General features: G+C 41.0%; 2 protein-coding genes across 2 annotated transcripts; one reads left to right on the top strand and one right to left on the bottom strand.

Moving 5' to 3' along the window:
* Window positions 1-1,900: 1,900 nt before the first annotated feature.
* On the bottom strand, window positions 1,901-9,222 carry LOC120666223 (metal transporter Nramp5-like). Its single transcript, XM_039946014.1, has 14 exons — window positions 8,911-9,222; window positions 8,654-8,732; window positions 8,497-8,537; window positions 8,231-8,309; window positions 8,041-8,145; window positions 7,456-7,565; window positions 7,117-7,298; window positions 6,774-6,843; window positions 6,465-6,638; window positions 6,246-6,350; window positions 5,621-5,752; window positions 5,280-5,375; window positions 4,393-4,833; window positions 1,901-1,996 (listed from the first exon to the last, which is right to left on the bottom strand). Exons 1-13 carry the CDS (start codon window positions 9,013-9,015, stop codon window positions 4,504-4,506), a joined length of 1,608 nt encoding a protein of 535 aa, XP_039801948.1. The 5' UTR covers window positions 9,016-9,222; the 3' UTR covers window positions 1,901-1,996; window positions 4,393-4,503.
* Window positions 9,223-16,019: 6,797 nt separating this feature from the next.
* Window positions 16,020-16,667, top strand: LOC120695080 (formin-like protein 20). The gene has a single exon (XM_039978399.1). It carries the CDS (start codon window positions 16,020-16,022, stop codon window positions 16,665-16,667), a length of 648 nt encoding a protein of 215 aa, XP_039834333.1.
* Window positions 16,668-25,965: the final 9,298 nt, after the last annotated feature.

Here is a 25,965-nt window from a genome sequence, read left to right as displayed (position 1 = left end):
TCATGGGGCCCTTAACTGGAATATTATTTCTTTTAAGAAAAAAGATTAGTCTCTGAACTAGAATTTTCTTGGTTGTGTGTCCGCTGGAGGCAGGAAAAAAATCACATTATCTAGAAACTAGAGTTTTCATTTCTATTGGAATCTTTGACTTATTATTTGATCATTATGGAATGTCTTCAATCAATTTTTTTAACTTAATATATACTATGGAGCAGTAAAGTATATGATTCCATATATATCAACAAAGTACAATGCATATCCTGTTTATTGTTATTATCCTATCAGCTCCCGCACGGCTAATTAGAATTAATATAAAAATAGAGAAAATTCTAGAAATTTTCACATACAAACTGATTTTTCATCATAAATGAATTGTGTTGTGAAAACCATGTTTCTTGTTATCATATCTCTTAAGAGAATCTAATAAGGTTTTGGGAAAACATATGGCTGGGCAAATAGAGCTTGAAGTCTCAATTTCCATCTCGGTTTAAAATTGTTCGACGACGACACGCTACGGCAGTGGAAGTGTTTAGCACCACACCACTAAATATCTCCTTTAGAAGAGCTCTAGTGGGAGATAAACTACATGATTGGCTCCGTATAGTGTCTATATTGTTGAACATTAATTTACAAGAGGGGAGCCTCCACTTGGTCCCTACAAGCTAATGGCTGCTTCACGGTGCACTCTATGTATAAAAATCTTGTTAATAGTGGTATAAAGGTTACACAAGAGATTTGGCATGCAAATATACCTTCAAATATTAAAATCTTTATGCGGTACACTTGAAAAGGGGTGTGTTACTTACAAAGGATAATTTAGCTAGGCGAAACTGGATTGGAAGTAAAGTTTGCAGCTTTTGAAATCAGGACGAAAGTATCCAATACCTTTTTTTCGATTGTGGTTAGTGCTATTCACTTAATTTTTGGTTTAGCACCACCAAAGGATGTTGATGATTTATTTAATCATTGATTAAAACAAGGGGGCCACAAACTAAAATTACATTTATTGAGAGGCATATCGGCTATGTGTTGGGTGATTTGGCTCTCCAGAAACGATGTTGTTTTCAACAAGTGTCAACCAAAAAACTTTTTTTGCAGGTTTTATTCAGAGGAACGTATTGGCTACGCCATTGGGCGCAGTTGCAGCGATTGAGGATCAAAAGGAGAGGATGATTCATGCATGTTGTTTGCTGGAGATGTCGCGGCTCTTTGTTTCTTCGCATCCCATGGATGGTCTTTTAGTTTACGAATTAGCTTTCAATAAGCATGATTTATACTTTAAATATATTGTGAGAACGTAGTGTGGTTGCTACTACATGTAATAAGGTTGGTCTGACCACCCTCGATGAGGAGGGTGAAGCCGGATAATCTTTTCCATTATCTAAAAAAACCTACGATAGCGTTTGATGCTGATACAGTGCAGTAGGAATACAAAATGATGTCATCAACTACAAAGAATATCTATTTGCAATCAATTGCACATAGTTAATCAAAATATTTTCACTAAGGTGTGAAATGGTATAATAAAAGTATACTATTACATGAACATCGTGCAACTCCTGCACATACGAGTCATTTAAATGAATCAATAAATATAAATGGTGAAAAAAAATCTGCACTCGGCGTCAATGATGGCCCTCCAATAAGAGATTATTGATAATTAAATTCCTAGTAATTCCTCTCTTGCTCAGCGATGGGGGTGGCGTCATCTTCATCTTCCTTCTCCGTTGCGACTCTTCCCCTCCTCTGGCTCTAGATAAGTCCCAACCAATGTGCGAAAAAAATATTCATATAAGATGCTCAATAATATATTAATTATTTTAATGATACATGCTACTCTATGCCAAACAAATGAAGAAGGGTGGTCCGCATCGCTATCAGCAGCAGTACTATACACATCTGATATTCTGATTGAGTGCTTGCATTGGGCTCCATCATGACGTCGACTTTTGACAAAAAGGTTGGCACCAAGATTGTAGAATTACCACTCCACTATCTATTATATTATTAAAGGAGTGTTAAAAGAAGCCACCACATTCACCGAGAGGGTCTAGAAATTCTCACGTTAATCTAAAAAAGAGAATAATTTAGACCGTTGGATTTTATGAAGATCTGACGGTCTAAACTAAGTCAAGAGAGTCCATATCAAATACTATTACTAAATAGCTAATTTCGAAATTAAAAAATAGAAATAAATAGAAATAAACTAACTCAACAATTCATATCAGATATTATTACTAAAGAGCTAATTTCGGAATTTTAAAATAGGAAAAACTTGGATATGACCAAAGAGTCCATACCACATACCAGTAGTAAAAAAAAATCAAAATAAAAAATTCTTCATAATAGCTAATTTCGAAATTAAAAAAGAGGAAAAATTAGGACTAAACTAACACAAAAGTCCATATCAAATACTATTATTAAAGAGCTAATTTCTGTTTAAAATATGAAAAACTAGAATATGACCAAAGAGTCCATACCAAATACGATTAGTAAAAAATAAATTCGAAATTAAAAATATCTAGATGCCTAATATGAGGAATGATATTATAAAGATAAAACATATGATATTAAGATTGTAGCTTACTGTTGTTACTAAAGAGCTATCTCAGAATTTTAAAATAGAAAAAATTAGGATATGACCAAAGAGTCCATAACAAATATGATTAGTAAAAAAATAAATTAAAAATTCTAGATGTCCAAAATGAGGAATGATATTATAAAGACAAAATGCATGATAATAAAATCGTAGTTCATTGTTGTCGTTAGATAGAAGGAATAACATCTGTCCTAGCTACCTCTAAAAGACCTAGATGACAATGCCAAAAAAATAGAACAGAGGAGGTGGCGCCAACATCTGGATGTTCCAACAGAAGCTAAAGATGTCGAAGACTTGGGACGTGGTCATCCGGTGAGTTTAGCAAAAGGCCATTGAGAGATACGAGATGCGTGCAAAGAAATCGGATCGGAAACACATGTATGTTCCTTATTTATGTTAAGTATACTCTCACACTTAGTGTGCAATCATATTTGAAATGTGATGCACGGAGCAGATACATGGTGTTCTACGTAACAAGCAGCCTCATGGGAAGTCAAAAGAATATATGGCGCTGCAATATGGTAAAAATCAGCTTAGGTAAATAAATAGTAAAAAACTAAATTATAAAAAATGAAAAATAGCATTTCATTTCCAATTGATATTTAGAAGCAAATTATACTTAAATAAAGAGCACAGATATTAAAATTTTCATGCTATTGCCACTACAGGTACAACTTCATTTTCTTCTTTTAAAATGAATTAACCATTGTCTCAATTACGTATGTCTACAACTTGCTTGATTAGCTGTCTGGCACTGTAGATTATAACAACTATGTAACTGCAATTTTCATTGGCTAACATTAAATTTTCCTATGGTACCAATAATTTGAAAAAGTTAGAAAGATGCATGTTTCTACTTTTTATCAAATTATAAATAACCAAATAAATATTAATTATTACATATCAATCACCATATATCGAAAGCTAAGTAGTGATTTGACTATGACATTCATTGAGTCTTGCATGCCCTTCATTATATGTCAACATCTCAAACACCAGTACGTTCGACGGTAACACAAGTAACCCTAACAATTATTAGGGTTTTATTTGCTGGGCTTCTCCAATAGTTTGTGATAAAGTTCTAACAAATGCATAAAAATAAAATAGCTTCGTCCAAGAAGCCCAAATGAAATCCTAGAATAGCTTGCAATATAGAAGAGGAGAAAAAAAATAGCTTCACCGGCTTCTTCTCACTCACTAAATTGTAAAGTGTTCTCAAAACTACCACATTGCCATCAACAAGATAGTTCGCTAAATATTTAAAAAAGCAGTTTCAACTCCATAAAAAAATTTGTTTCACCTTTAAAATCAAAACTAAAGAAGTTTTAGGAGAAAATGATTGGGAGCTGGTTTGGGGAGCTGTTGGAGTCCGAAATTTGCTGGTTACTTCCAAAAATGAGTTTTGGGAATAGATTTAGGGTACTTTTGGAGATGGTCTTAGTGTGCAATTTAGAAAACATGTTAACAACTAAAAACCTATTGGCATGGCCATGGAGAAGTACAATTTAATAGCATTTTACTAAAAAACTATGAGTAGAAAAAAGTTAATACAACTAAGATTTTGAGAGAGTGATGATGACCATAGAGGAGGGTGAACATAAAGAAGTAGATTGTACCTTGCCGGCTATAAAAATAAATTTATAGAGCATGCACACGACACGTGATGGAGAAAAGATACCGCAGCCATTAAATCAAAATAAATGCATGTATGAATAAACTTTAAAAACTGGAGATGGAAGAATAAAAATAAAAAACTAGCTACCCGCACTATTTGTGCGGGCCACCTTGCTAGTTCATTTACATTCGATAGTACTAGTTCACTCTTAATACACTACAAGTAGTGAACATTGCCTGGAATTAACATATATACTAGATATATATATAGACTCTAGATATGAGCCTTTCTACTCCGGGAGAGGGATGTCCGCAAGGTCCTGCCGGAATGGCACAGGCCGGTCCGGTTCCTCATCCTCGTCCTCGTCGACCGCCTTGGCCTTCTCGGCGTCGATTTGAGCAGAGTCGGCGACGAAGGTGACGACGGTGTCCTTCCTGAAGGTGAGGTAGATGACGGCGAAGATGTAGATGAGCATGAGGGGGAAGACGAGGAGGCCGACCAGCACGTTGGCGTACTTGGGCAGCGAGTTGTGGATGAGCCACCCCACGAAGCTCGTGCTCAGGAAGTACATGTTGATGCCGATGATCATCAGCCCGAGCAACCACGAGAACAAGATGATCTGCAAACACATAAACACATGGTTAAATTAAGAATATTGTTACTACACACACTCTCTTTTTTTTAACATGTGATGAAAGTAAAACCACTCTTGGATTATTATTTTGAAGATTGTTTTAACAAATAAAATCTGCTCTCGTGATCGACATCTTTTCCTGTGCAGGGGGAAAGGATGATGCCTCGAGCCTGGTTGCTGCAGATTCTAGATCCGGTTCATGCAACCAGTTTGTTTGTTTCGTTTGTCTTGGACGTACACTGCCAGTGCTGGCATGTGATGAGCTTTGTATATATCATATACGGATCCAGAACATGGGGTGGTGCAGGTTGTGCTGGAGAATCTTGTGCAAGGCTACCCCATGTTAGGCATCACAAGGTAGATAATAAAAGTGCAGACACGAGCAAGCAGCAAGGACGTAGCTAGTTTTCCCAGAGGCGGTGAGTGCTTACAGAGACGGAGTTCTTGTGGGGCCCCATCTTGCTGCTGCTGCTGCTGAACTTGAGAAGTGGGATCAGGGCAAATGGCAGCTCAAAGGACAGTATCATCTGCAGGGAAAATCATCACAAGGCAAAATCACCAATCATTGGCCTGCTTTGTTTACATGGTCTAGAAGGGGCACTTCATTATTGCGCACTTTTAGATCACATGCTCAGTGGTGCCCTTTTGTTAGGTAATAATCACTTGCTAATTACTGATGATGATAAGCCACAGTTAGGATTAACCAGGTGCTATATATGGGTGTAGTGGACGTGCCACTCGGCCCATATATAGGAGGTGGAATGTGACGCACCGAGGCGATGATGATGAGACGGCCGGCGCCATTGGAACCGCCGATGATGGAGACGACTAGGCTCGGCGCAATGGCGATGCAGCGGGTCATCAGGTTCCTCAGCCACTTCTTCATCCTGATGTCCAGAAACCCCTGCACATACGCAACAGGAACAAAGCAACAAGGCTTAAAATAAAGCTTGCAGCGCTCTTGGTGAAATCCTACTAGGATTTCCACAGTTGACTCTCCATGAACTGTACATATAAACAGTACGAAGAATGCGATGGTTCTTTGGTTTGTCGGAGAAAGGGTGGATTCTTGAAAGGTGCCCACACGATTCTAGATTTGGAAAACTGGCCATCAATTCTTGAGCAACATATGGTTCAGTAACTTACTAGAAATAGTACCTTACATTGAAAAAAAGAGAAATTGGTGTTCTTGGAAAAAAAACAGTACCAGGAGAAGGTTTAACTAGTAACTCAAATAAGTTTGAGTTATTGACAAAAAAAAAGCTCAAAAGGAACTAATGATCAAATAAGTTCAGTCTTACAGACCATGACAAGTCAAACCGCAAGTTGTAAACATCACAAGGACTTAACAGATTACATAATTAACTTAATCATTTTTTAAAAATGGTGAAAGGTACCTGCATAATGTATTGGCCGGAGTAAGTGCCTGTTATGGTAGAGCTCTGTCCAGACGCCAAGAGCGCTATGCCGTACACGATAGCACTCGACCTGCCCAGCACGTTCTGATCGAAGCACAGATAAAACAAACAAAGAAAAACTTATTTAGTATCTCTAACAATAATTCTCGCAGCTAGCTGTAGTTGGTGGTCACTGGCGAGTAGTAGCTATCGCCGTGCCTTGAGGAGAAAGGAGGAGGAGTCGAGTGAGAGGTCGCTGCACTTCTCGGCGTCCTCCGGCGAGAGGTTGTCGGCGAAGCAGACGGTCCCGGAGACGGAGATGACGGCGATGTTGATCAGCAGGGCCACGAACAGCGCGAACCCGCTCTCGTAGAGGAAGAACCTGCAGGCGTCCTGAATTTGATCCAGGAGGGCATCATGCATGTGCAGAAGTGAGTTGAATGGCACATGACGATTACCATTTCTTTTTCTTTTCCTTGAACATGTACAATTAATAAACATTTGGCGAGTCAATGTAAGGTAACTTACCTTGATTCCTCTAACAGATGAGGGCGTCTTCCTTGACAGCACCAGTGCAGAGTGCAAGAACAGGTTGTGCCTGCAATCAATTAGTTGATTAACGAAAAAATAATTTTGTACTCAAATAAACAAGAACTTTTTTGGGTTTTAGTCAACAGCTAAGTAGCTAACAAGTTATTATATACAAAACATGTTCGTGGCAGCTACTGCTTATGTGCATGTGGAGCTCTGACGCAGTTCAATTCATTGCCAACCACTCCCATTTTTCATAATCTCTTGACCTGGTCACCTCTTTTGCCATGGACAAATCAATAATTTTTAAAAGCATGTGCAATAATCCACAATTGCTTACGGCATGATAAGAGCTCCAAGGAGGGCAATAGCGTCTCCGGTGGCGCCAGCGCCCTTGAGCCTAGGGATGAAGAGCCCTTTGAGGACCTCCACCGCCGGAGGCTTCACGAAGCTCATCTCCCCGAAGAAGCACGCCGCCATGACGAACACCAGCATGGAGATTAGGAACTCCAGCTTCCGCACCTAGTTAAAAAAAGGGACCCCAATATCATCACACTAATACGCAACTAGTCAATTAATTAACAACATTTTATCTTAAAGAAAGAAAGGTTTGTGACAATTTCTTTGCGTCAATATTTGAAAAATGTAACAGTTGAACGGTAAATCCATGAGTCCGTACCCCATATCTTTGCAGGCCTAGAAGCATGAGAGTGCTGGAGCCGGTGATGAGAACCCCAACCCACACGGGGATGTGAAACAAAAGGTTGAAAGCGAAGGCTGTCCCTATAACTGCAAAAACGTAGGACATCAAACGTTAGTAATTAAGAAACAAGGATTGATTAGAGTATTGTTCTAGGTCCTTGCAACTTCTTCCAGTGCTGGCGGTGATGCTATTGAAGTATTCAACGATAAGACAAACGAACACGCCAGTGAAAGATTACATTTTGTATGATAGTAACTTGCATCATCCTAAGATGATCTGGATTATTTTAGCACAAATATTTGTGAGGGATGTGATAAAACTATTTGTAAGGAACAGTATGGACTGCAGACAAAGAACTAGAACAAAAAACTTGCTCTAGTTGTGCATTAACAATTAGAATGTGGGCCCAGACATTGGGAGTAATATACATTACTTTTTTGTTCCTCTCAGTCAGCTTAAATTAAATTAGAACAAGGTCAAATGTGGCCTTTATTTCTTGAGAAATTTAAAGTTTGTGTTTGCTGAATATTAGAGTTTTGGCTTATTATTTTTTCTTCTAACCTTCTGGAATATCTGCTGCAATCACAGCTACCTCTGCAAGGATCCATAGACAGATCCTCACAAACTTTGGGTACTCACTCTTGCATATCTCAGCAAGATGCCTCCCTGGTTTAAAATGAATACCATTAGTTCCAAATCGTTAATATTTCTATATGCAGAGATGACAAAGTAGGCGTTGCCTTCTACTTACCTGTCACAACTCCAAGATTAGCTGCTAGTGATTGTATGATCAGTGCAAAGATGAGACCAATGAGAATCACCCAGAGAAGCTAAAGATGACACAAATAGAATCAGGCAATTGCAAAAGGCAGACATTCAGTTAGGTTCCCTTTTTGTAATCTTCTGGAATAAAAGTTCAGAAGATTTGCTAGACTAATGGTGGCGAAAAGAAAAGCACAGAATCAAAAAAGGAAGGAACAAAATCTTCTTTGCTTTTGGAACGCACTGAAAATGTACCTCATATCTGTGATTTGCTCCAGCTTGCAGATCCGTTTCTACTGTTTCAGTTTGGAAAAAGGTTGTGAGAAACGAGAGAGAGAGAGAGAGAGAGAGAGAGAGAGAAGAGAGAGAGAGAGAGAGAGAGAGAGAGAGAGAGAGAGAGAGAGAGACTCACAGTTCCCAGGATCCAAATATGCCAATGACACCATAAACCCTGGTCCAACATGAGCCAGGAACCTTTTCCATGAAGGCTCCTGGGTTGCACAGAACAAAAAGGAAGAAGTTATGAACAGTCTTGTCAACAATAATACCACTCGGCACTTCAGAACTCCCACCCATCCATTATATTCTATAAACTCAAGACTGAAGTGATACATGGATGTTCGTCGAAAAAAAAAAAGAGATGCACATGGATGCAGATAGACAAGTAACCTTGATCGGTCGATCACTGTCTTCGAGCTTCTTAGACTCTTCCTGCGCATTAGCTCTCCAGCTTCTCGCTCTCTCGTTGCCCAGAGTTTCCCTCTCAATCTCCATGCCTACAGCCTATCAAACTCTCTCAAAGGCTTGGAGAAGATGTTGTGGAGTGGCGTCCTCTTGCCCCCTTGGCCAACTTATATACACACACCATCCAAGTGTGCAACCATATGATGGATGCTGCTAAGAGATTAAAAAAATTGTGGGACAATCTTTTAATTTGCCTGATAAACAAAAACAAGAAAGCTCCATTTGGCATCCTATCGAGGTCAAACAGGAGGGGCCAAGGCACGATGTACCTGCTTCCTTTTGTACTCAGGTTTGTTTTGTGGTCACGGTCATGGAACCTAGGTTTATGTTGGGGAGTGATAGCTTGCCATGACCCCGAAACCATGCCTTTTTGTCTACACTACTAATTAGAAAGGGCTTTAGGGCCACTGGTTGCTATATTTAGTGTGCTAGCAGATCTGATGGTTTAGGTGCAAATTTGGTGGCATTGCTTTATCTGTTGAATATCATACTAATCTGCGTGAACGTTTTGGTGACTAGTTCTCATTGTGTAGGTGCAGACCTGTGGTAGTGGTGTGGGTGAGAATCGTGTCGTGTAAGCGCAGGTGAAACTGTAGTTTTATTTCTACAAGGGGGAGTAGTATTACTTAATTGTTGCGACATCCGGTCTGATACGTACTGAAGTCATTGTAGTTCAGTAAAGTCTGAACTAGAGAAAGAAAAGGGACTGCTTCAACTTATTCATTAGATATGCTAAATCCCGTACCAGCTGATTGTTAGCATTTTAATTATGTGTTTGGCACAAAATTCGAGTCAGGTAAACTTTTGCCAAATCCTCACTTGATCTCCAGTTAATTCTGCCCTACTCTGCCAGATAGAGAAACAACCAGTTGAAGAGAGATCTGATCCGGACAAAAGAGATTATTTTATAGACAGAAACGTTGAAGAATCCATATGATCTGGAACTGTATAGCTCAGGGATGGGTCCTGCCTACTGCTGAGGCATGTGTGCTATACATGATTCTTTTTTTTTTTGTAGTGAAGTGGCTATGTGTTATTCTGCTTGTAGTGCCCTTTGGGGTTGGGCTCAATCATTGAACAAGACAAGGCCACATATAAGCATCCAAGCTACCTCAGACCTGTGTAGGCATGCCTAGATTAAGTCAGGTCCGTCATCATATTCCCCCTGCCATGAGTTGTGTAGCAAAATAGTGCCATTGTGTACTCGAGACAACCACTTGAATCAGGATTGAACTTACTGTCATAAATTTTGAACTGAAAATCACTATCACTTAGCATTTGGAACTTGTTTTGAAATGTTCATCCAACTCTTTAGGTGCCAGCTGATAACTTCCAAAAACCTCCCCCTTCAAAAAAAAAAACTTCCAAAAACATTTTGGTACCAATGGGGGGGGGGGGGGTCTAACACAGTATTGAAACATTGGAAAGGCAAGCTTCAGAGTCATCAGCAATCCTCAAGGAGAAGGACAGAACAAGTAAAAAAGCTAAGAGATGTGGGTGCATCAACTGAACGGTTGCGAAAGCTCGTCCGAGAACAGATACAAAAATATTCCAGTGATGTAACCACTGGCCGCCCAAGATATTCTACTTCAATTGCTCTCCTTTGGAAGGTAGCCATGTTTTTATACTTCAGAATAGAAAGCGTGGCCGTCCAAGCTTGCTCTCTATCCTGCATCCTGCTCATTCTGTCTCTCTTTGATCGATGCGGATTTTATTTTTATCTCTCGGCTGGGTGCAGAGTGATGATGCCTGGCTTGCTTCGTCTATATTATGTATGCAATTGATTATGGAATATTCTTGGCCAGTCAAGTAAGTACTGATAATACTTCAATTATATGGACAGCCATTTTTTTTCTTTGCTAACTTACTAGCGAGTTATCGTCCTATAGCGATCAGTACTGTACTACTGTCAAGTGTCGACATGGTATGATTGATGCTTTACAACAATTTCATAAAACCACCTGATTTGTTTAATTTTGTCCTCCCTGAGACAGGGACTAAAATTGTTTATTGTTAGGAGGGAAAGAAAGAGTTGAATGCTGTATACTCTGGGGCACTATGGTAACTGCTAATCATTTTATTACATGTTTTTTTAGATAAGGAAAATCGCAGGCTTGAACATTCACATGTGAATGTCAGCCAACCATATGTTAGATGAGTGCAACATTCATGTGGCATATGCTGCAGGAGATCTTTGGTTGGGAGGACCTATCTGGACTGGATTCCTCATAAGCCTAGAATTTATTCACAGTTAGGCTGGATTTTGTTGTGCTATCTGAATGCCAATACCAAGATGGTAATCCAAAAGAAGTTCGATCCCGAGCCAGCCTATTGCTGCTGTTTATGCTGAGCTTTTTCATTGACACTCGTGGAAGGTGAAGCAGATAGTGGCCTTGCACGTTATTCGTCCTTATTGATGCTCATATGGATCTGCTAGATTATTCCTGGAGACAAGTGCAATCCTCCAATATAAGTACTACCTCCGTACCAATCGAAACATAAAAAGGCGACTGGCTAAATCTTTGCAGTAATCGTCAAGACAGGAACTTAACTTTGGCTCTCGTCAGGCCATCAGGGACCAGTGTACCTGCAGGATCTAAAGAGGCACCGAAACACCGATTCATCGATTGATTGACCGCATGCCTTCGTTACATTGCCATTCCTGCAACGTTGTAAAAAAAGTTATAGTCTTACATGTTTGCCCATTGATAGTACCACTGATGTCCTAAGGGACGTTTTCTGTCTGACAAGCAGACAACCCTCCTCAGTCTAAACAGTTGTTGATTAGTCAATCACGCAAAAATTATGTTAAGTAATTGTTGCATGTAGAATAGGAGAGTATGCAAGATCATTTCTCAATGACATTTCAGATCCTAAGGTTCATATTCCTCTGTAGTACAGACCTCTGTTTGTTACCTAGCTGCATCATCGTACAATTTGATCTGAGGATCTTCATTGGAAGGCTGTTAGCAGAGTGCTATCAAGTGCACTTATGGCACGGTTTGGTTTTGGAAGGTCTATCCCTTCAACCTCGAAGAGCCATTCGTGCTGTACTGCTGTGGGCCAATAGCAACTCATCGTGCCTGTGAAACGTTCAGGGTCACTTCATTCAGAGTTAACGGTGAGAAGTTCTTCAATCTCCAGTCGGATGCAGATCCGTATGATCACTTGATCAGCTTCTTCTCTGGCCAGTATATTGTTTTACTTTCGTAGTGTTTGCTGAATTGTTGTCCAACACAGTCAGTGTATGAATCAGAGAGGTAGGTCAAATACAGGCCATTGTAAAAAACAAGAACCCCGGAAAATGACAGCTCTTTCAAATCTGCTCGCGATAATGATAAGCAAAAAAATATAGAGATACTAAAAGCTGGATCATTCATTGCGCTAAAATCATTTGTTAAGATATAAGAGATAGGAAAAAGTCTAAATTACTCCCCCTCAACTATAGCCAAAGTCTGGATAACCCCCCTAAACTATTATTTGATTCATTTTACCCCTCAAACTATCCATTTGGTTCAAATTACCCCCTACTATAATTTGTCTTTTTCATTTCTCTGTTGAAATTTTAGAAAATAATAGTACACACCATAAACAATGTTAGAAAAATAAATCATAATTTTTTGTCATTATTTTGATAGGTTAGGATATTTAATAATAAATTAATTGTTGGAGTTTAAAATTATATGAAAACTAACAGGGAAAATTATAAAACTTTTTCTAAATATGCATTGTGATGTCCACTACTATCCTATAAAATTTGAAATTAAAATTCAACTTGTGTATGGAGAAACAAAAAAGATAAATTATGTTATTGGGTAAAATAAACTAAATGACATAGTTTAGGGGGGTAAATTGAACTAAGTTATAGTTTAGGGAGTTATTCAGACTTTGGCTATAGTTGAGGGGAGTAAATTGAACTTTTTCCAAAGAGATACCAAGAGGTACCTAGAAAAAGGTACCAAATTTGTGTGACCAATACCAAAAACGATGGGACCCGTATCGATATTAATTTAACTAGCATATCAACCTGTGCTTCTACACGAGCTAATTAGAACTAATATAAAAAAGATTTAAAGCTAATAATTTAATTATCTATCTCACGTCCTCTTTCATCTATTAAATTCTAACACATACTCTAAAATGTATATTTATCATTATCTAGTTGCAATAAATTTCATTTTGTATCTCACCTCCATGTGTGTTTGATATTATTTAATTGAACCATTTGTTTGTGAATTGGTATTCTTATCTCTTCCATTATACATGAATACATGGTGACACATATAGTGGGTCGTATTTTTATATAAACAAAAATATAAATAGTATATTAATAATGATAGAAATAGTAATTTAGAAGTTTATATTGATGCACTTTAATATTTTGTTATACTTATATAATTTAGATTCGGATTTAGGGGTTACTTTAAGTTTTAATAATGACATAATTAGATAATTTATAGGTAAATTTAGGGGATTATTTGCATTATTGTTATAATAACATAGGTAGGTAATTTACACAAAGAATAGGGTATTACTTTATATTTTTATAATATCATAGATGGGTAATTTTGATACATATTTAGGGGGCTATTTTAGTCTATTTTTATAATGGCAAAGGTGGGTAATTTATTATGAAAGATAACAGATCCAATGACTATTATGATTAGAGTTGTCGGATTGTTAGTCGGATGTTTTTAATTTTTGTGAGAACTTTTAGAATTTTTTTAGGATCTGAGTTGGCTTCACATGGAGGCTCGAAAGGAGCCTAGATTTTTTTTAAAAATTTACACAATCAGGTCAACGGTCAGAAAAATTCTGCACAACAGGTACCAGACGGTACCTCCCAACCATAATAACAATATATCCCCTGAAGTTGAAACCCTTATCAGGTATATCCTTTCAATTTCTACAAAGTGCTAGGGATATCTCGCATCTTTTCATCAGTGCAACATACCACATCATATAAGCTAATGTTTCTAAATAGCTTGACATAATAAGTTGATGTGAATTATTGATTTCAGTAACATATATATCTCGTCGGGTTGGGCTTACAGTGATTGAAAAAATAGAAGTCGTCCATCTGATAAAATCCTACGGTGGTGAAGGTAAGAAGTACCCCAAAGTACCTAGGATAAAGTACCTGGTACTTCCAAAATATAGGACCAAGTATAAAAAAGTGGGACTGAATAATAATTTAATTTTTATTAATATCTTCCATAGATCAACGGTAAAAATTCAAGGTAAAAGTACCTGAAAGTACCCATTGGTATTTACAAACATTGTAAAAGAGCTCTACAAGTGTACCCATTTTACTGGTTGGCTGACTCATTGCAAAATAAAAATTCTTATTCTGTAGTATGTGTGAAAAACTAAAGCTAGACATGCGTGGTGGACTAGTGGTCACCTATGTATCAAATATATTGCGTATTGCCGATGATGACAACTATTCTTTCGAACATGTTTGAAAAACTGTAAATGCATTTTCAAGCTGACATACGCATACATGCTTGAGAGTCATGCACTGTGAGGTACGTGTATGCACTCAGGACTTCCTTGTAATGGATTAATTGTGTTCCTCTAGAAGACTAGAACCATGCTCTCAGTTGTGTTGGTCCAATCAAAATTGTGAAGTGTCAATTTTTTAGATGCTTATAAAACTATGGCATGGAGTTCTTGGCTCTATATGTCAGGGTGGCGTCACAAGGTCACAAGAAGGAATATAAACTTAAAGAAACTTAATACGAAGTTTATTTCAAGCATAATATACATGTAAAATATAGGAAAAAGTCTAATTTACACTCGAACTGTCGCAAAAATTTGATTTTCAATATTCAACTACAAAACCAGATAATAGAAGCTATCCAACTTTTAAAACCGAGCAAATTTGGCCTTGGGGTGATTTCAAAGGTGGTCTTATATTATTTTTAGAAAATAAAAAATTCTAGTCAGATCTAAAAAACCAAAACTAATTTATTTTAAATTAAAAAATATAAAACTAGAACAAAAAATTTTCTTAAAATCTAACATATCTACTATTGTTCTATTTGAATCTTTTTTATTCAAAAATAATAGGCATAACTACAAGCAATCAAATATTATGAATATAAAAAATTGGATTTGAATAGTTGACAAGTATTGTGCCAATAGATAGGTTACATTTTTAGAAAATTGTTGATACCCATTTTGTATTTTTTAATTAAAATGAATTACTTATGATTTTTTTTAATTTATAATTGAATATTTTTAATTCTCATAAAATGGAAAATTACCTTCGAAATCGATTACAACAGTTGGATGAGCTCTGTTATCAGGTTTCATAGCTGAAGATTGAAAAATGGAACTTTTATGATAGCTCAAGGGTGTAAGCCGTACTTTTCTCTAAAATATATAAATGACCGGCACAGACATTAGGGGATGTGGAATCGCTTACGGTCAAACACAACACGCCACATAGTGACAGGTCGTCACATGACTCGTCACTAATATGTCCTTGGGATTGGGGCTTGAATATGTCAACCGTTATTACTTACATCTCCCTCTTCAAGCACAGTGCGATCTAGCAAGTTATAAAGTAAAAAAATATTATTTTGAGTTCATTTATTTCATTTTCTTAAGAACTTTGGATATATTCTTATGGCATTTCTAGAATAACAAGGCTTCTTTTGTTTATGAGATATCATATTTAGCTATACTTAGCTTTTTGAGATCCTAGATTTAATTTTTATATATATGAGTAAAATGATAATACACATAGTTTACTAAAAATTTTGGAGGATCCGTTGAAAGCGTGATGGGTTAGTTTTCTCTGGTCCTGTATGTACAGCTGGCCAAGAATTGTTACCTTAGACTGACTCCAACAATAGAAGCCAAAATGGGACATGCAATCCTTCATTTGCATCCTCTACAGTAGATACATTTGCATCCTTCGTTTGGTCATCTCCAACAGCTGAGACGCAAATCGCAGGTCCTCTTCTCCGCGCCCGTGCCGACCGCTGACCGCCGCCGCCGCCCACGCCGAGAGAGGAGGGACCTCCATGGACGCCCAGGCTCGCCGTCCTCCACCGCTGCGGCCTCCACCGAGCCGCCAGGAGAGAGGGGGCGGACCGGCGACGAAGCCGAAGCTCGTTGGAGCTCGTCCGCCCAAGACCAAGGCGGCGCGGAGCTCGCCTGCCCGCGGGCGACTCCCCACCGGCGGCTACGGCGACTCCCCACCGGCGGTCTCTGCACGGCGCTTCCCTCCCCCCACGGTGACTCGACACCGGCGGTCTCTGCACGGCGGCTCCCTCCTCACCGGCGGTTCCCTCCCCCCGATGGCTCCCTCCCCGGCAGCGGATGCCCGGGACGGCAGTCCTGGCAGCCCTTTGCACGGCGGCGCTCGCGTGCCCCTGCGTGGAGGCCGCGCGGGGCCATGGCGGAGCAGAGGCCGTGGCCTCGGAGCTCCCTCCCGGCCGCCCTCTGCACGGCGGCGGACTCCTGGGACGTCGGTCCCGGCGGCTCCCTCCCCAGCGGTCCTTTGCATGGCGGCGCTCGCGTGCCCCTGCGTGGAGGCCACGCGGGGCCATGGCAGAGCAGAGGCCGCAGCCCCGGAGCTCCCTCCCGGCCGGATCTGCCTCAGGCCATGGAGGTCCGGCGGCGGCGGCTCAACCTCAGGCCATGGAGGTCGGCGGCGGCGGCTCGAGTAGAGATCAGGCGGACCCTCTCTCCCCCCCTTCCTGCTATGGTGCGGCGGCCCTCTCTCTCCGGTCTTCCTCCTCGCCGGCCGCCTCCGTTCGTCGCGGCAGCCCGCGCCGCGCCACGCCTCCTCCTCCAGCCCGCGCCGCGCCTCCGCCTCCACCCGGCGCGGCAGCCCCACGCCGCCGCGGGTCCCAGAGCAGCAGCGTTTGCAATCGAGGAGAGAGGGATTGCAATATTGCATCGCCTCTCTCCTCCGATGCACTTTGCCTCTTGACGATGCGTGGTCTGTTGGAGGAGATGCCTCACGTGAACAGTGTCGTTTGGATAGGCAAAATGCATTTGGCTGCCGTTGTTGGGGTGAGTCTTACTCGCACTAGTTGAAGTACATGATCTTCTGGGTCGTCAGCGACAAATGCAATCCTCCAATGTGATGCTATATATGTCCTGTATCAATCAAACCATACAACTATATTTGCAACTTTTGAACATAGTCTGTCCTACGAAATTTTATTAACTTGCACATTTTCCCACTGTCGCTTTGCCTAGAAACAAATGCAGTGGTTTCATATTCACTGAAACCAACAAGGAACAATTGGCTTCCTGACGGTCAAAATGGATGAGATTGCTAGCAAGTACTAATAACTGAATTTTCCCTCGTAAGTCACTATCCGGCCTGTTTTTGACAGTGGTGGCACACATTGTCTAGAGAAGGTTTATCGCGTGATCACATCAGCCGTCACATGTAAGTGTCATTTCAGAGAGTGATCAGGCCATTTGATGCCTCGAACCACTTGCATTTACAGGTAAGACAAGTCAGAATGGAGCTCAATAATTCATATATTTACAGGTATTACTCAACGCCTCTATGATTCCTACACATGCATTTAGAATGACTTCACATGTCACAATCTTGTATCTTAGCATGGGGTCAGAACGAATCGAGGGCCTTTTTTTGTAGATATTATGGCTGCTTCCACCATTCCATGAATTCCAGATTTTTCAGGATCAGGAGTCCAGAGGCGGCATGTATTGTGCGTGCCACTTCCCAATTGCTGTGCCAGTAAAGCATTTCTGATCAGAAGTCAATGCAGTGCAGTGCCATCTTTTTGGACGGCGACGGCGCGGCTCCAATGGTGTCACTTTGCATGCAGGCTTGCTTGCTACATGTGAGCTGACTTATCCCTTTTGATTCCCTTTAATAGGCGAAACTGAACTTCACAATGTACAGTAAGTTGGACGGATCAGGCCGGCAAGTTTTGATTAATAATAAATTGGACGTACGTATGATGAGGTTAGTTTGAAAAAAAATTGAATATTTGCCTGTAGTTTCTACTTCTTGTATCCATGGTGTTACATCGCGTCTTTCCAGTCAAATCGCTGCTTGATAATTTGGTAAATAATTGAAGCAGAAATGTGCTTCCAGTCTGATTAACTAGAGATTGCATTCAATGCAAATTTGTCCCTTGATGTTTATTATTATTATACCTTTCTTATTCCGTTCAAAAATATTGCTACTCGTTAAATTTATTTGTTAAATGTCAACTTTGAGATTCTGAAAGATGCCTGGTTAATTACTGAAGTTACGGGCTGCCTGTCACGTACGACGATGCAACAAGTTCACCTGCCATCACTCTTGGATTTTCTACTGAGCAAGAAGTTCCTTGTACAGTAACTTTCAGTACTGCTACGCTAGATACATATCGCAATGGGCAATGGGTCCTTCAGAATCTTCACGGCAAACACTGCAATCGGGTAGTACTACTGCTGTCTTGTAGTTAATTGTTCGGTATATGATCTATGTGATGCCAGATGATACGTAGACTCCCTATAGAGTCCTACAATTTTTGATCCTTTGTTCTTAGGCCCTGTTTCGAACCGCGACGTACAATCGTGCGTCGCGTTTTCACGAACGCGGCTCCGCGGCCGCTTTTCCAAATCGCGGGCGGACAGTTGATTTTTTCGGACTCCACACCGCGGGCTTCTCCCAGTCGCGCGTCCGTCGCTGAGTGTTTGGTGGGATTAATCCGCTTATCCCGCGAAAGTTTCGTCGCCAACGCAGAAAACACGGTTCCAAACAGGGCCTTAGCGTCACTGCTGATCACTGCACCTTAAGATTTTTCCTAATTAATCAACCGGACTTGTCTATGATTTTTTTTCTTTTGTGTCCATCATATAGTAAGTAAACGTACAGGTGACGTAAGCCCTCAACTAGTTTTGTGGTGGTTTATTTATTTACACCCATACCTTCATCACGCAAATTCTATTATTGCTCTTTTCTTGAGTTTGAGTTGGCTGCACATATTCTAGCTGAAAAGATATATCACCGCACTAATGTTCTTTTTAGATGTATATATGCTATATTTGCAAATGACTTAGTTTTTTTAGATTACACAGTACAACTCAGACACTCACAAAGAAATTTAATTACATGGTAACATATATGGGCAGGTCATTTGGCTACTATGCATAAATAAGGCCTGAACAAGCTAAAGAATCAATTTTGCTAGATATGAAAGCTTTAATAATACAGCACCTTCATAATAAGATCCATGATGATGACCACATGCAAAAAAAAAATCCATGATGACCAGCACAGCACCCATCACCTAAGGATCATAGGGGCGAGCTCGCGCTGCTTTCTTTTTCTTCTCTAGAATCTGTCACTGCCGATTTTTGAACCGCCAGTAAAGAGTCTATAGACGGATCAACTGTGGACGTTTATTACCAACTATATATATATATTTATTTAAGATTTATTTCTTTTAAGGTGACTTAAATGTCGTATTTGCGTAAGTCACTAGTGTTGGGCTGTCATGCTGTGTCTACCAATTTTTTTTCTTTTTTTCTTCTTTTTTTCTTTTTCTTTTTTCTATTTTTGGCGTTGTAGATGCATTTTTCTGTGTGTAACTAACTTGTTCGTAATGCCGAATCATTTGTTCGTTTTTATAGATTAAATTGTTCCCTGATGTTGATTTTTTGTTCCAATGTTTGTAATGTGTAATATTTTGTTCGTTGCATTATTATTTGTTCATCGTGTTTAACTTTTTATTCATAGAAAACAATTATTTGTTCGTGTTGTTAAAATATTTGTTCTCATAAGTCAAAAGATGACTTACAGGAATGCAATATCTAAGTCACTTGATCAAGAGACAAATTCTATTTATTTTTATATTTTCCTTTGGAGTTGGATTTGAACATATATGGATACGAACGCGGACCGCTCTGTTGCAACCACGAATAAATGTGTATCAAATATGGGACGAGTCGGATGTGGAGAATATCGGTGATGAATATTTCTTCAGATACTGAGTAAAATCAACATCCATACATATCACACCTATTATAATCATCAAACACTCTATCGTTCCACAAAGCCTTTCTTTTCTGCGAAACACAATACAGACGCACTTGGAATAAATCTAGAAAACACACTGGAGCTGAGTCGAGGACTCGAACTCTAGTGGGCAGGTTTAAAAAAAAAACTTAGCAGCTGAGTCTGAGTTCGTGGATGGCCTTTTTTTTTGGACGCAAGGATGGCGATTTATTCATGCGAGGGCTTAAGATGCGCACAATGACAAGCAGAGCTGCCCGTTAACATGCTGGTTGGGCCACTAACCGTATCCCACTCATGGAAGTATCAGCCCACAAGGAAAAAGGCCCACAACGGCTGCCGGGGCAGAGACGCCGCCGGGGCAAAGAACTTGGTCGTTCGGTCTGAAATCATCATGACGATGGGCAAGCTAATGGGCCAAGCTCAGCCGAACACTAACAAAAACAAAGAGGCCCACAAATGACACGTAGGACAACAACAAATTATATAAGGCGGAACAAAAATAAATTGGCTGGCAACAAAAGAAGAAAACACTTGAGTAATTATATAATAATAGCTATTAGTTCGATACTCTTTTTAATTTGACACGGGATACTTATTTTTTATATAGTACTTGCATGTATGCTCTTTTCTAATTAGAGTGTCCCACATCCGATGGATATTGAACTTATTATTAAATAAGTAAAATGCACGGATGGATAACAATGCATTTTTAGAGTTTAAGTACCTAGATGAGACATTGACATCCCTTTAAATGCGTGATATCCTACATGTATTGAACATCTTATTACCTTTTAGGAAAAAGTTCATTTTTAACTTCTCAATTTTTGAGTTTGTCCAACTTTAACCCACAACTACGAAACCGGGCACAGTGGACACCCGAAGTTGTAATACCATGCAACTTTGGCATCTGTGCTCATTTTTGGTGGTTTTCCACTGACGTGGCGGCGGTTTTGGACACGTGGCGCTGACGTGGCGGACTTGAATCATTGCTAGGGACAGAGAGAGGGAGAGACTCAGAGAAAGAGGGAGCAGAGCAGAGCCATTGCCGCCGCCGCCACGTCTGACGCCCGCACCCTCAACGACGGCTGGCAAACGGCGGCGTTGGGCAGAGGCCGGGTAGCACGTGGCGCCGCTGCTGCCCGTGTGCGCCGCCGCGTGCTGCACCGCTGCTTGCCGCCGCGCGCGACGCTCGTCCTCTCGCGGCCACGAGGAGGAGGCCATGAAGGGGAGGTCGAAGAGGATGCGCTGGCAAGCTCGGAGGCCACGAGGCCTCCCTCCCACGAGGCCATGCGTGCCAGCAAGGGAGCTCCCTGTGCTGCGCCTTCGTGCTCCTCTGCCGCAGGCAGGAGGCCTGCACCTCTACCGCATGCCCGCGCGGAACCGGTAGCACAGGGAAGGGGGAGGATGTCGCTGCAAGATCCCTCCCTTGGGGGGTGAGGGGAGGGGAGGGGGGCAACCCCATCGCGCCTGGGCTCCCCAATCCGAACCCCCCCTCCGCCGTCGTCGTCACCAGCCTCCAGGCTCGCGCGGGCCGAGCAGGGAGCAGAGCGGCGCGCGCGGCGTTGGCGGCAGTACGAGGAGGAGAGGTGTGCGGGGAGATGGGAGGGGAACAGGAGAGTAGGGGACGGGGTTGGCGTTGTAGCCAGGCACGGGGCCTCCACGGCGGCCGCCTCGCCTCTGTGTTCGGCTACGCCGCCGCTGATGGTCGATCCACAGCAGCTGCTGGCACGGCGCGCACTCGGCCTAGGTGCGCATCCGCGCGCGGGCGGCTGCGGCTGCAGCTGCGGCTGCAGTGGCAGGTTGGCGTGCGGTGTCGCAGGGGACGTGAGAGAGAGCAGGGGAAGGGGCGGCACGGGGAGGAGCTCCACGGCGAGCTGCGTGCGGCCAGCCTAGGGGCGCGTGGGAGGCGTGCAGGAGCAGGGGCAGCTGCGGCAGCAGCTAAGGCCGGCGGAGGATGCTGCGGCACCGTGGATAGGGGGGAATGAGTGGGTGACACGCGGGCCCCACATATCCATGATGCAGGCCAGCATCCTACATGGCAGTCAACGCCAGCATGGCGTGGTCAAAACCGCTCAACGTCGGTCAAAACCGCTCAACGTCGGTCAAAACAGCCTCACGCCCGTCCAGATGCTAAAAGTGAACGGTTTTGAAAGTTGGGATACCAGTACTAGACGGTTTTACAGTTTAGGATTAAAATTAGACCAACATAATAGTTGAGGGGTCAAAAGTAGACTTTTTCCTACATTTTATGATATACTATGGATACTGAACATCTTATCAAATTGTTGGATACCAATGGATATTGAACATATTATATTCGTGTTTGGTATGATAAAAATACCTAAATCTCTATTTTGGTTGCTATTAAAAGACCTTGGACATATTTGTACCAATCACACCCTGCGGAAAAAAAAACCATGACCACCGTTGCAAGTGTGCACGTCCCGGATCGAAACCCGGCGTAGTGCTGATCTTATCCTTAGTAAATTGTAATTTTGAAGTAACCGTTATTTTTTGTCCTAGTGATTATCTTTACCTATTTATAAAGAGCAGAATGTTGTTTGTGCGATACATTGACTTTGGTCCATCATATGTCGTTGATAGGTGGATCCGGAAGATCCAAAAGTCCGAAATCATGTAGAATTGATGCTTGATGAGTAATATCATTATATACAATTTTTAAATTAAGCAATGATTTCTTGATCCATCAATTAGAATTCTAATAGGAACACGACAATCGGAATTCTAAGCGGAAGTGGACAAATCAATTGGAGTTGCAATGAGAACCCAGATAATCAATACCTCGCGTCGCGCAGTCACGGCACAAAGGTGATAGTTTTATTATCTTAGAGCAAAATTTATATTACCCGTGACAACGCACATACATCTTGCTAATATATAATATAGTTGGCGGTCGATCACGGCCAACCAGTACACCATGTCAGCACAGAGCCATTGTCCCCTTCCCCTCCATGCGGGTGATTGCTGTAGAATAGAAGATTTTGTATGATTTTTTTACTACAAATCGTGGAGTAATTAATGATTTCATAATATGCCACAGTCTACGCGGAGCGGCAGATATTTAAAAGGATCTAATGTCAGGAGATTTTTTGGTTTGATCAAAAGATTATGAGAATTATAAAGGGATATCAAGCCATCAGAAATTATCATACTTTTATCCAATTCTCTAGTAGGTGTATGCCTCTCATTTTATTTCAACCTACTCTAGTTTGCTTTGCTAGCGTATTATTATATATAGGAAAAAGTTTGAATTACACTCTCGATTATAGCAGAAGTCCGATTTTCAACCTTGAACTACAAAACCGGATAACATATGTCATCCAACTGTATAAACTGAGCAAATTTGGCCTTAGGGTGGTTTCTAAGGCGGTTTTGTATTTTAAAAAATTAAAGAAATTCTAATTAGATCTAAAAAATCAAAACTAATTCATTTTAAATCAGAAAATTTTGAAACTAGTATCAAAATTTTTCTAAAAAATGTAACATATCTATTATTGCTCTATTTGAATCGTGGTTATTAAAAATAATAGACATAACTACAAGCAACCAAATATTATGAAAATAAAAAATGAATATGAATAATTGAATAGTATCATGCTAATAGATAGGTTACATTGTTAGAAAACTTTTAATTTTCACATTTTTCTAATTTAAAATGAATTACTCATGCATTTTTTATTTTAAAATTAAATACTTCTAATTCTCACAAAATTGAAAATTACCTTCAAAACAAGCTAAGGGTCAAATTTGTCCGATTTCAACAGTTGGATGATTTTTGTTATCCTGTTTTATAGTTAAAGATTGAAAATCAGATTTTTATGATAGTTTGAGAGTACAAACGGGACTTTTCTCTTATATATACTGCATACCTCGTACTTAGAGTTCCAACGTAGGTGAATTTTAATTATGGATCTGCCACTGCAATGAGCCACTTAGAATAGCCAAACAGATTGTATTGGTTGAGAAATATAAAATACTATCCAAACAGATTGTATTGGTTGAGAAATATAAAATACTATCAAGATGATCCTCATCATCTATTTTGGCCAATTGCCATGAGCTCTGTTATGAAGAAATTAGTATTAGTGATCAATTTCTATAATAGTTAATTAGTTTAGTCATTAGACGGTTACCTTTCTCGAAAGTGTCAATTCACGAAGGGGCCATTCACGAAGGGGCCATTCCCTTCGAAAATATGCACCATTTCCCTCTTGTACATATATAAGAAGTGGTCTAAACCATCAATCAATACAATCTATCATTACATTCTACTCTACTCTACTTCTAACACGTTATCAGCACCTTGTCTCTTCACCGAGCGAAAAAAATGAGAGAACTCGGCGAGAAGCACAGGGCCGAACTCGCTCTCTTGAAGTAGAACTCGTCGAGTTCTTGAACAGAAAGAACAGGGGCGATGGAGTCCTCGCCGCAGTTCACGTAAGGAACACAAGAGGCCTCTGCATCTCGACGGCAAGAGCGAAGGCAAGAACAGAAACTAGGCCATGAACTTCAACGAGTAAGACTAGACTCCGTTCATCTACATTTCTTTGCAAATCAAAGGAGAGACGCACCATCGTTCTTGAACGAAGTACGCGCATCCGTGCCAATCCAGCCGCCGTCAGCGGCGCGGTGGCCCACGGCCACCGTCCATCTGACCCCCCCGAACGCCGGCAGCCCTCGCTGCATCTCCTCCACGGCCGGACTTCCGGCGGCCCATCGGGCAAAGGGCGCACGGTGACGGCGTCCTCGGCGCCCAATCCTCCTCCTGCACCGGCCATGGCGCCAGTGGCGCCCTCCGGCATCGCAAGCGCTCGGCGCGGAGCCCTCCAGCGGCGCTTCGCGGCGAGGCGTAGGGGCAACGACGGCGGCGTTGCGCGGAGGCGGCGGCGCACCCGCACAGGGGCAAGGTTACGGCGGCGCTAAGGCAGGCGGCAGCGGCCCCTGGGAGAAGCGGCGCAGGCACAGCAGGCGCAGCGCACAGCGCCGCCGCATCCTGACGACGGATGGCGAGACCGGCAACGCCGGTTGGGGCGAGCGGCGGCGGTGTTTGGGGGAACGAAGAGGTACGACGATACAGGCGTCGCCCCACCGCCAATTGACCGAGCAGCACGGTCCGAAATGGGCCACCACGCACTCACGTGGCCCAACAGAACGATGCCCCAGCCTGAGGCCTCCGGCCTCTCTTTTCGTTTATAATAAAAAATGTCCAGAGACTTTATTTTAATCATATGTTTAGAATATATTTAGAATAATATCTATTCTGCGTATTCTATTTAAGTTTTTGGATTGTTGACAATACCTTTGGTATTTGGCACAAATATAATATGGATGCTATATTTATTTTGAAGCATCTTGTGATCATCCGATCCTAGATTTGTTGTGCAAATTTTTGTCAAACAATCTAACCACGTGCCATTATTTTTTTTATATATTTTATTTTGGCACTTACTATTCTACATCAGTAGAATATTTAGACTCGTATTGGCCCAATCTAGAAAGGCAAAATGACAGCCAAACCATTTTCGCTAGCGAGGCTAATTAAAATTATCTATTTTTGTCTCTGACTTAAATAGTATCGATATGGCAGAATAGTTTGCTAATCTTGTTAATCTGGTAATTTTCCATAAATTGTATTCTAACAAAGATTGTTTCTTTTAATTAAGAATTTCTTAATTTATGATGGTTTATGCAAAATTGTTATATCCATATCTTGGATACATTTGGAATCCCAACACAAGTAATGGAGACCTAGGCATTGGCTGCGCTTAATTCATATTGAATTATTCAGCCCAGAGACCGTGCCTGTAGCAGCAATTTATTTGCCTACTACTGAGTGATCTACTCTATATTTCAGACATAGAGATTATCCGCTATGTGTGTACCATATTAATAATGATTGTCTATGAGGTCTACACACCTTGTAACTACCTCTAATTGTTGTGAGGTTTAAA

The sequence above is a fragment of the Panicum virgatum genome, chromosome 2K, assembly GCF_016808335.1.
Source record: "Panicum virgatum strain AP13 chromosome 2K, P.virgatum_v5, whole genome shotgun sequence".
Taxonomy (NCBI): Eukaryota; Viridiplantae; Streptophyta; class Magnoliopsida; order Poales; family Poaceae; genus Panicum; species Panicum virgatum.
Note: the sequence above shows the minus strand (reverse complement) of the source record. Positions and strands in the feature narration are given on the sequence as shown.

Excerpts from the sequence above, each read along its gene's own strand:
- LOC120666223 (XM_039946014.1), bottom strand. The coding sequence starts at position 9,015 with ATGGAGATTGAGAGGGAAACTCTGGGCAACGAGAGAGCGAGAAGCTGG. Across the intron at positions 8,538-8,653 it reads ATATTTGGATCCTGGGAACT|TAGAAACGGATCTGCAAGCT; the intron begins GTGAGTCTCTCT and ends AAACTGAAACAG. Across the intron at positions 6,844-7,116 it reads CTTGGAGCTCTTATCATGCC|GCACAACCTGTTCTTGCACT; the intron begins GTAAGCAATTGT and ends AATTGATTGCAG.
- LOC120695080 (XM_039978399.1), top strand. The coding sequence starts at position 16,020 with ATGGACGCCCAGGCTCGCCGTCCTCCACCGCTGCGGCCTCCACCGAGC.